The sequence below is a fragment of the Rhinatrema bivittatum genome, chromosome 9 (genome assembly GCF_901001135.1).
Source record: "Rhinatrema bivittatum chromosome 9, aRhiBiv1.1, whole genome shotgun sequence".
Taxonomy (NCBI): Eukaryota; Metazoa; Chordata; class Amphibia; order Gymnophiona; family Rhinatrematidae; genus Rhinatrema; species Rhinatrema bivittatum.
Window position 1 is genome coordinate 163,938,131 of NC_042623.1, and position 11,309 is coordinate 163,949,439.

The following is an 11,309-nucleotide window of genomic DNA, read 5'->3' on the forward strand; positions in this document are numbered from 1 at the left end:
AGTTCTTTTGATCTAGATCGGTTGCCACTTCGTCTGGGTCTGCCTGCTGGCAGTGAGAACCTGCAGGGCTCCTCCCTGTAGGTAGAGCCAGTTTCACCCCAGCCCAACGGTCCACAGACGACATTTCACAGCAATTCTCCACACTCCCAGGAAGGTAAGCTCTTGGGGAAAGAACCCACTCTCATTTAGGTCTCACCTTGTTCTTCTTATGTAGGGCAGTTTTCTTTTTCCCTTTCCCCAGTAACTGGTGAGCTTCTGGCTGACTTTTCTTACAGGCAGGAACTCTTAAGAGGACCCTTCCTCAGCTGGGCAGTTCTTGCAAACTCCCACCAGAAACCAGTCCTGTCTAGCACACACTTTTCCAAGACAATCTCAGGAACAATATAAGGTATATTGACTTAACATCTCCTCCCCAAGACGATTTCTTGATTCTGGAGCCCTCTCAAGCGTACATGCTTGAACCCCAAGATTCCTTCATTTCAGTAAGGCCTGGGGATCCTGACCTCTGGCCCCAGCCATCTTCCCTGGACATGATCTCTTCTCATAGTAGTAATGACAGCAGAAAAAGACAGAGTGGTCCAGCCAATCTGCCCAGCAAGCATCTTACGGTAGTAACTGCCGCTCCATGCAGGTTACCTCCTTCAAGCGCCCCTCTGTTAAGAGAAGACCCACTTCCCCTGTGGAACGACCCTTCCAAATGCCCTTCATAAGGAGAGGCATTCACAGCTTCTCAGCATTTACATGACTATGGCTGACTTCAGCTCCTTCGCTCTGCTGGCCTCCTTTCCCCTCTGATTTTGTGTCACACAGTAGTTTTGCTAAACCTATGGCATCTCTCACTGGATCGTGCCAAATCTTCCTAAGCACTTCTTTTTACACTGACATCACTCAGGGCAAGGTCTAAACTACAAAAACCCTACACTAGAGTAAGGGGTAGATTTGAGGGGAGGGGGCCTTACATGTTAAATTAAGGTTTTTCTTTTTTTACTCATTTGCTGCTTGGCTAGTGAGTGGGCCCATTAAAATTAAGTCTGTGCCAAAGCACAAAAGTTCATGTGGACAGGAGGATATTGCCCTATGCAAACAGCATATGGGTCTAACTTATAGTCTGGTTTTCTGAGGCTTTTCTCCCAATCTGTCTATGGGGAAAAAGAAAACTGAGAAAATCAGAGAAAGAGTGTGTCCCCTCCATCCAATTCTCCAACACCCATCCTGTGGGACTTAAGCATTCATTCATCTTTTACTTAGGAAATAATATTCAAGAGGGTGCTGTTTTAGGATGTTAGGAGAAACTCACAATGCCAGGCCAGGCTCCCTGTCTTAAACTTATGTTTAAGGTGGTTATGGTTCTGCTCTACGTTCTGTAGAATTATCTCTAAGGATGAGAAGATAATTCAGTTTCCAGGCTGAGATTGCCAGTAGGGGGTAGTAGTTATAGTTGCGATGCTGGCTTTAGTGTTGTGGAAACTTATCAACTAGAAACTGGACTGGGATTCCAGACTCATTTCATCTGGGCTGTTAAGTAACGAAGTTGGCCTTCTCTTACTCCAGAAATGAGAAGCATAGCGGCACCGCAAAAGGTACGGAAAATATGAGGAGCGGTCTAGTGAAGCTTGAGGAATAGTCTAGAGTCTGGCAGCTAAGGTTTCATGCTCAAAACTTAAGGCAGGATCATGCATGTGGGTTACAATCCCAAGGGAGCAGTACAGTGTAGAAGTTCTTCTGTGGACAAAACAAGAGTGGGATCTGGAGGTGACCATATCCGATTATTTTAAAGTGGCCAATCAGGTGGATAGAGAGACAGCAAAAGCTAAAAGGCTACTTGGGTGCACATGGAGAAGAAGAGCCAGTAGGAAAAAGGGGGAGATACTGCCTCTGTATAAGACTGGTGAGATCTCGTTTGGAGTCCTGTGTTCAGTACTGGAGGCCACACCTTTAAAAGGATATAAACTGGATGGCGTCAGTCCAGACAGCAGCTACCTAAATGGGTCAGCGGTCTTCATCATAAAGCATAGAGGGACAGACTTTAAAATCTAAACATGTATACTCTTGGAGAAAAGGAGGGAGACATTTTAATACCGCCAAGGAATAAATGCACAGGAAACTGGCCTCTTTCAACGGAAAGGAGGCGCTAGAGTGAGTGCACATGTGATGAGGTTGAAAGGTGATAGACAGATGAAATCTAAGAAGATTTTTCTATATAGAAACAATCTCACTGTGGTTCACAAGGTGGAGACACGGACAATATTAGAATTCAACACAACATAGGACAAGCGCAGAGTATCTCTGAGGAGAGGAAGGGACTATAAAGCCGAGCAGATGTGGATGGGCAGCTAGATGGTCTTTATCTGCTGTCATGATCTATGTTTCTGTGATCATGGGTGATCATGAAGTTGTTTTATGTTTGCTTCCTCAGGGTATGCTCTGTGTTCTAGTTTCTGTGTTTCAGGATCCTCAGCCGGCTGATGGCAAGAGAGGCACTCCACTGCTTATTAGTAGGCAATAGAAAATAGTAAACTTCACAAAGACAATATTCTTTAAAAATATTCAGAGCACCTAGGAGGACAGAGTCCCAGACATCATACAACTTGGGGCACATGATTTCAGGGTTCCGGAAGGGGCCCTAGTGCATGGTCACCCTGCCGCAGACTGTCATCATAATTTATCTAAAACTTTTTTATGCTGCATTATATTATATTCTAAGCAGTTTGTGGAAACACTGCTTAAAAATAACAAACCATCACATAAAATAACTAAAAACTATTGAAACATAAAAGTCAAGCTGCCACCATACAAATCATGGAGAGACCATATATCAACATGCACCAGCTCTTTATAATTGCATTTTTATGCCCAATCTTAACTGCACCAATATTATAATATACCCCAGTGACTGGGCTAAGCAAATTGGAAAGGGGATATAAAAAGGGAACAGTCCCAGGGTAGAGACAAACGATGGCTCATGGCATTACAGCCTGATAAGAGCCCACTTCTGATTGAGCAGAAAGCCCAAAGTAGTAGGGAGACATTGCCTTGCAAATAAACAGATCACACAAAACAATACATTTAAACAAATGAAAAAAATAGAAAGTCGTCTGAAGTTAGTGCTGTTTTATTTCATAATAGAACAGAAAGGTGTGTGCAGTTTTGTCAATGACTGGTAGTACTATGACATCACAATGCCACAAAAAAGGAATTTTAAGAAGTGTAACAATTTGCTTGGCCAGAAATTGTCCATTACCTTATTATAACAAAGCCGAGAAAGAAACCTAAATGTGTCAACCAGGAAAACCAGAGTAAGACCAGCCTTGTTTTGAAGTGGGTCCAGGGTCATAGAGAGTCAGTGGTAGAGACAATTTTGTTCTTGGACTTCTGAATCCTAGTCCTGCACTCCGATTACTTCAACCACTCTCCACCTCCCCAGACTCTTCATAGTTTATAAAGGAGGCATGGTCTAGTAGTTGGAGCACTGCGCTGTGATTTAGGAAGGGACCTGATACCATGTTATAATGGGTGAAAACAGGAAATAATATCAGAGGTGGAATGTCATCAATGATTTAAAAACAAAAAGTTACTATTTCCCCTTTGCAGTATGTTGCTTTATTTAAATTTAACATTTACATTATGCATTTCCATCCAGAAATAAACTGTTCAAAACAGATGACACAAAACATTAAAAATCAGATTAAAATACATCATCAATACTATAATAAACAATTAAGCTAATATAAAAGAAAAAAACACGTTGAATAAATCAGTGCTAAAAAATGGGCCAGCACAGGGGAGTCACAGCAATAAATAAAACTCAAATAAATACAAACTTTTCCTGTTTCACCACAGGGTGGATATTTGGTGAACGACTTCATGACCAGGAAAGAGGCTGGTTTCCCTGCTCAGTGGGTGAGGAGATCCTGAACCCAGAGATTCGGACCCAGAACCTTAAGGAATGTTTCCGGGTGCACAAGTCTGAGGATGGAAGCCAAAACAAGGACCGGAGGAAGCTGGGTAGCAGGACTCGGCAGTAACCACCCAGACCCCTGATGAAAGGAGACAGTACCTAGCCATCAGTGGATACAAGTTGGAAACTGCAAGAGGGCTGCGGAAGGATAGCATGGAGCTCTCTAGCAGGCTCTGGCTTGCCGAGGGACCTAAGCCCCCTGAAATGGAGGCTACTGAAGTTTTAAGTCATTCTTCCAGATGTTAGATAACACCGAGGACCTACGGTTCTTATATGGACAAATCAGGATTATTGTTCTGTTCCTCTAAAGCATATATAAGTGTATTGCAGACACAAGTGTTCTTCCATGGATGTGATGTTTCAAGGGTATGCAGAGCAGCTATCCCACTTACCATGGAGACCTGGCATGGGTGAAGAACAGCTGCTGCAGGACTACATGATGATAATGATGTCATGTTTGGCCTTCTTTGTTGCTCTTGTTGTTACAGATCAATTATGTTTCAAAGGTGATGTCATATTTGCTGTTTCTGCTGTAACTCCATTTTCCCCCCAGAGAGTGGCCTGTCACATCAGGAAGTGGGGTTCTAGAGTATGTCATTTGTACAGCTGTGGAAGTAGACTTGGTAATAAGTAAAGATGAAAGCTGATATACTTTTGGTATACGGGTTACAAAACAGGCTTAGTGCATTATAAAATGTCCAGCAATATAATTACATAAATGTTCACGGTCATAGGTACTGGGTACCTGCTTCTCTAGGATCTTTACCCCTGTCGCTTCTTTTTCCCATTGCTCTGAAGTGTTATGTAACTTTTCCTCAGTCAGTTAACAGGCTGCTAGATTTGGACTGTCATCTGTTCACAGGGTTGCTGATCACCCACTACATCATCATTGGTCAATGGTTGAGACCAGAACAGGCACATCTTATTTCTTCTAACAGTTTTCTAGTCATATATTCAACTCCAGGAGCAATTCTCCCTGTCTGCAGGTATTTACAATTATGTACAAAAGTTTAGAAAGCCCTAGCCAAATTGTTTCAATAAATCTCTAAGTAAATAGAAGCTGACACAACCTTTCAACGGTTCAAAGTTAAACATGTCAAATAATTGCACTTGAATACTGAGATCCTTACATTTCTGCCGTCGGTGCAATCATAAATGTAAGTAGGAGATTGTTATACAACAGATCCCCATTGTAATCAAAGGTCTTTAAATAATCCATATTTTATATTATTTTGTTAAACATAAAATAGTGGTATAGTTAGACGATGGAGGGCCAAATGTGAGAACATCCAGTGACTAAGTATTAAGTGGTCCACAAGACAGACAGATATAAATGTACCTTGTTGGTTGTGATATATGCAGTACAATATCTAAGGTGAATTTTAGAAGCCTAGCACGCACCAAAACCGGGAGATACACACACAAGTCAGGCCAGCGTGCATCGGGAGGATTTTAAAAGCTGCCTAGATACTCGCGTATTTGCCGCTGCACGCACAAACGAAAAGTTCAAAAACGGGGGCGGGGCGTGGTCTGGGTGGGGCATGTGTGTTCCTGGATTTTAACTTGAAATTAGTGCAGAAATAACTTCCACGCACAGGTGTGTGCCGGGGTCCTTTTCCAAGTAACTTTACTTCTACTATGGGTAACGTGTAAGCTGTGAAACCAAAAATTCTAGAGAACTGGTAACGGTGTCAGCGCACACGTCTTTAAAAATCCCCCCCTTACGTGGTAGAAGCACCATTTGTGCGCATACATGCGCGTCCACTTAAAATTGCGCGCACATTACGCACGGTCAGGCTCATGTCATTGTGCAGGACTGTTAGACTGGAGAAAGGCCCCTAAAATGCTCTCCTAAAACTGTTAACATCGAAATACCGTAGCCGTGGCCAGGCTCAGATAAGAAAGGAATAAAAGTTGGATAAGTACTATTTTTCAAGTGACTATTTTATATGCAACGGTATAATATAAAAATAGACTATTTAGAGACGTATGTCTAGAAAGGGAATCCGTTGTAACAGCAATAGTATCCATGTATGAGGGGTTTCTACTTATCTTTATCATTGTACAGACAGTCCACGTTTAAGGGTCTCCGCATTCAAGTGTACTTTATGAAGGTGGATTTTGTTTTGAACATTTGGTTATAGTCTGTCGAGTGTGGCTTTTGTAATTTATGGTGTCAAAATTAAGCACATCTTATACAAATTTTATGCAAAATTGCTATTTTCTGATTTTAACAGATTGAAAATAATTATATGGTAAATGCAAAAGTTTGGACTTCCTTCTCATTTATTCTTGGTCTGACCCAGTATGGCAGCTTCTTGTGTTACTTGTTTTTTTAAGTTGTTAATAAAACCCAAAAGGTTGATGGACTTGTTAGGCCTTCATTTAGTCGGGCGAGATCAATTCCATGCTTGAACAAATACGCTGACCCTTCTAAACTCTCAGGTTGTGATTCATGTTCTGTCTATTTTCAATGACCATGGTCTCCTCTAAGCAGCAGCTGTCATTTGAAAATGTAGATAATTCATTCCTACAAAACAGGAGAAGGCTATATAAAATTTAAAAAAATCACTAAATGTTTCCAGCTAGCAATTTCATTTTTAAAAACATTGTTAAGAAATGGAAGTTAGATGGAATTATTGAAGTCAAGCCAAGATCTGGGAACCCAAGAAAAATATTTGATAGACCTGCCCAAAAACTGATCTTCAAAACAGAACCCACAGATTATTGCAAATGACTTGCTGAACAGTTTGGCTGATACTGGAGTAGTTGTCCACAGTAAAAGGTTGCTTACACAACAAAGATCTGCATGGGAGAGCTGTCAGAAAGAAATCTTTTCTACAACCTCATCATAAAATTCATTGTCTAAAGTATGCAAAACAAAATTTTGATAAACCTGAAACATTTTTGGAACTAAATGCTTTGGAATGATGAAACAAAAATTGGATTCTTTGGCCACAACCATTCAAGGTACATTTGAATAAAAAAAAAAGGGTGAAGCATTTGAAGAAAAGAACACCTTGCTAACCATTAGGCATGTGGATGGATCGATTATGCTTTGGGACTGTGTGGCAGCCAGTGGCACAGGACATATTGTACAGGTGGAAAGAAGACCGGATTCAAGGAAATACCAACATGTCCTAGAAACTATTTTCCCACAGTTGTGAAGACAAACTGAAAAGAGGTTGGCTATTTCAGCAAGACAATGATCCAAAACATATCTCAACATCAACCATGAAGTGTGTACAGGAAAGAAAGATGGAGGTTTTGGAATGGCCTTAAGCATCTCCAGACTTGAATCTTATTATTGGAAATCTGTGAGGAGATCGCAAACATGCAGTGAATGTAAGGAGACCTAAGAATATTTCTTAGGCAGAAGAGTTCTACAAGGAAGTGTGGGAGACATACTAAAAAAAGCAAGAACAGAAGGACTCTTAAGCTGGCTACAGGAAACATTTGCAAGCTGTTATTTCTCTCAAAGGATGTGATACAAAGTACTGGCTGAAAGGGTATCCAAACTTTTGTATATGCCTTATTCACTGTTTTATTGTTTTCAATCCATTAAAATCAGCAAATAGTAATTTTGCATTAAAAATTTCAGAAAGATGTGCTAACTTTGTACCATGTAGAGGTTACATCAGCTTCTGTTCACTTAGAGATTCACAAACACATAATTCGACAAGCGGTGCCTAAACGTTTGAACACAACTGTATATCAGGTGTCTCCAAAATACCTCTCACTAAAACAATTTCCATTGTCAAGGTCTTATCTGGATCCACTCCATCTCAAAGGTCGCTGCAAGGAAAGTCATATATCCTAGTGCTTCCTCACTATAGTCATATAAAATATAATACTTAATCATTTTTTCCCCAACTAAGCTGGATGGAATGAGACTTTTGAGGTCAAGAGAGATTAAAAAGGTCCTCATAAGCACCTTCTCCTCTATAGGAGCTACTGCTCTTCACCCTTAAATTTCCATTTCTTAAAGCTGCCTGATGAGTAATCTGACCCAGGACATAGAAAGCCACCTTTGAATTTCAAGGAGGTGGTACTGTTCATCTGAAAACTTCCAACCTGCATTTTGGGCTTAGAGGCTTTGTGGACAATACAATACTGATCAACTTTTTTTTTAAGAATAACAAATGTAGATTGAGGAATTGTTAAAGCAGCAGCAGGTTACAGTCCATGCCATAATTCTGTTTTGTGTAAGGATGGATTTGAGGAAAAAGATAAGTATGTGAAGCAATACAGAAAGAGAAGAAATATTGGACTGGGTGGGTAGGTGAATGGACCGTGGTTGATATTACTAGCTTTAATACTATAAGCCTGCCCTCACAAAAAGTCTCATTACAGTCTGTTTTCCAGTACTCTACTGATAGCCAACTTTACCTAAAATGGTCTGGAAAGGAATAATTTAATAGATGTGTGACAAGGGATGAGAGATCCTAGAGAAGTTTAAAGTTTTGCACTTCTGTGATTAAAAAAAATATATATTAAATTTTTTGCAGTTTTTCTTGAAGAACACCTGAACAAAAATATTCAGAGAACAAACTATGGATGTCAGGAGCAGTGCTCTTGTTGTAAGAGTACCCCCTGTAGAGTCTCACTACAGACCTAACCATTTGTGAAATCTCTAGAGTTGTTTTTTTGTATCCTTTCTAGAGGTTTTACAAAATAGTTTAGACCTTTTTGAACGATGTTTGAGAAATGTTTAAAAGGAAACCATACAATGGCTATGAGAGTATCTTTATGGCACATATGCTGTAATTGCTTTAAAAATTGTTAAAAAAAATAAAAATAAAATCTACATTTTTCAGACCCTAACTGTGCTTCTTGCTCATTTTCACCGCAGTTCTTCAAATTCTTGTCTCTTTCAGCATCCTATCCCTATCTTGCTTTATTTTAATTTCTCTGGTTCTAATTCGCTTATCTTTCTGCACCTTGGGGATGTGCTTCTTATACGTTCTGGTATATCTTTTATTGTATTTTCTCTGCGCTATTTGCATTTACACTCATGCTACTGTACTTCCTATCAGATACTCTCTCTTTCACGTCACACTTGCTCCCAGACAGTTATATTCATTCATTTATCAGTCAGGTTTCATTATTATTATTTTGGTATTTTAATGTTGTTCTATTCATGCATTAGGATGAGTCATATACAGATATTTGTAGTTATGTATAGAGACTGTGCCATAAACAAAATTTCAGTCCCACTCTCCCTGACAGAACACAGCATCTAATCCCTTTTTCTCTGTGGACAAGTAGAATAAAGTCAACCACACAAATGATCAAGTCATCTGACAGCAGTGAGACAAAAACATTCTCTTAAGAGCTCAGAACCTTCTCAGTCTTTATGAGCATGCATTGACCCTCCTGTGTATCCTCCCACTGTGCAAGTCTACTCAATCTTTTTCCTTCTGTTTGTACAAAAGGATGTCTGTTTGTTCTCCATCCCTGGTCATGCCTTGTGGAGACTTCTGGGAAATGTAGTCCTAGGAACAGCTTAAGCTCTTTTTTCCCAAATTAAAGAAACCTTGACCAGGAAACTGTAATCTTCTACCTTGTTTTGTTTTTTTTTTGCACAGGGACTTAAGCACACCTCTTGATCATCACATATGGATAATGTGAAACAAAAGCAAATGGGGTTATTAGATACTGATACCTGTCATAAATGTAAGATGGAGCAAGGTACGAGGACACATCTATTACTTCTCTGTCATAAGAATTTCCAGTTTTGGAGCAACGTTCTTTACTTGCTGCATCAATGTACTGAAATGCTTGTGCCTTTTAGGAAAAAGACTTTGCTTTTAAGTGACTTGTGTTGCCTCTTGCACTCCTCTATCTGCTGATTTTAAATTTTTCCTGAGGTCATGTGATGTGGTGAGCTGAGGACGCTTTCCACCAGGCTCTGGGTGTCACGCTCCCAGAATCATTATTAATCTACTATTTTAGGGAAGATTCCTGATGAGGACTATTTTGGACTCCCCTGAACACATGTTGATTGTGTCTTACATGCAGAGATCACCATCAGAAATGCCCATTAAGGGAAACAAAAAGGAAAAAGAAAAGACCCGTGGGACTGACACTAAAATGGCGGATTCACAGGCCTTGGTAGAAGCGACTACTGTTAACGATGCGGCGCTAGCGGAGATCAAAGCAGTTATGGTAGCAGCTCTAGAACACAAGCTCTCTGGAATTTCAGCACAACTCCTGGAGGTGAAAAATACACTTACAGATTTGGGTCCTCGTATCAAACAAGCAGAAGGCCATATCTCAGTATTAGAAGATGACTTGATCGCATGCACAGCAAAAATGGCATCGCTTGAACGGACCCTAGCTGAGCAAGCTGACAAACTTGTTGATCTTGAGAATAGGTCAAGACAATCTAACCTCAGGTTCATTGGTCTTCCCGAATCTATTGAAGACCGGGTCTTTTCTCGAATCCTGGTTGCCAGAGAGCTTAAATTTACTGGACTTGAAAACAAACTTTCACATCAAACAAGCTCCTCGACTAGGATCTCATAAGGACTCTGAGTCCCATCCCAGGATTGTGATTGCAAAAATCTTAAATTTCTCTCACAAAGAGACCATGTTACAGGTTTACCGTAAGTGCCAGGATTTATCCTACAATTCTCAGAATGTGTGTATCTTCCAAGATTACTCGGCCCAGGTATCTGCTATGTGCTGAGGTTTATCTCCACTATGTGACATGTTAATTAAGTGTCAAATCAAATTTGCACTTCAGTTCCTGGCCAAGCTCAAAGTTTGGCATGATAGGCAAGTGAAATATTTTTGACAACGTTCAGGATGCCCAGAAATTCTTTGACTCGGCGAATCACTGATTCCATCTGGCTGGGAAGTAAAATGTCTGTCTTCCGGTGCTTCCACTATGGTTACCAGTACTGTTCAGCAAATCAGTTAGAGGCTGTGGGTCACTCTTTTCGGTCTTGTCACCAGCCATTTCAGAGGGATTGCAACAGAGGAAGATAGGGCTGTTTCACCGGACTGAACCATTCTAATTCAGCCCTGTACACTGTTCTTTTTCTTTTGCATACCTCGTTCATATACAACTCTGCAGCGTCATTTGCCTGCTGCAGAACGAGATGTTCCAGTGGTTATTGTTCCTTTTATATGACTTTGGTCATGTTTTTCTTGATGTATAATTATTGAAATTTCTCACTTGTATGGTCATTGGGGTGTGACACCCGTCCACATCTTTAACATGACCTTCGTTCTCTGTATGTGGGGAATAATATGCCTAGAGGGGGTTTGGGGGGAGGGAGTGGGGGGATTTGGGACAGGTATCTTTTAGATTTGGGTCTCAGGAGATCTATTTTATGGAGAGGGA

The 11,309-nt window shown here is 40.5% G+C and overlaps 1 protein-coding gene across 5 annotated transcripts in view; it reads left to right on the forward strand.

Moving 5' to 3' along the window:
* The window catches only part of NGEF (neuronal guanine nucleotide exchange factor), a 245,957-nt gene extending 237,181 nt beyond the window's left edge, over positions 1–8,776 (forward strand). For 4 of the 5 annotated variants that reach the window (XM_029616712.1, XM_029616714.1, XM_029616716.1 and 1 more), the window contains one exon: positions 3,841–8,776. In XM_029616712.1, coding sequence (XP_029472572.1) covers positions 3,841–4,025 — 185 coding nt within the window. In that variant the 3' untranslated portion in view covers positions 4,026–8,776. Of the gene's footprint in view, positions 1–16; positions 3,814–3,840 lie in introns of those variants that run through there. The other variant, XM_029616713.1, reaches the window with a different exon arrangement.
* The last annotated feature ends 2,533 nt before the right edge of the window (positions 8,777–11,309 follow it).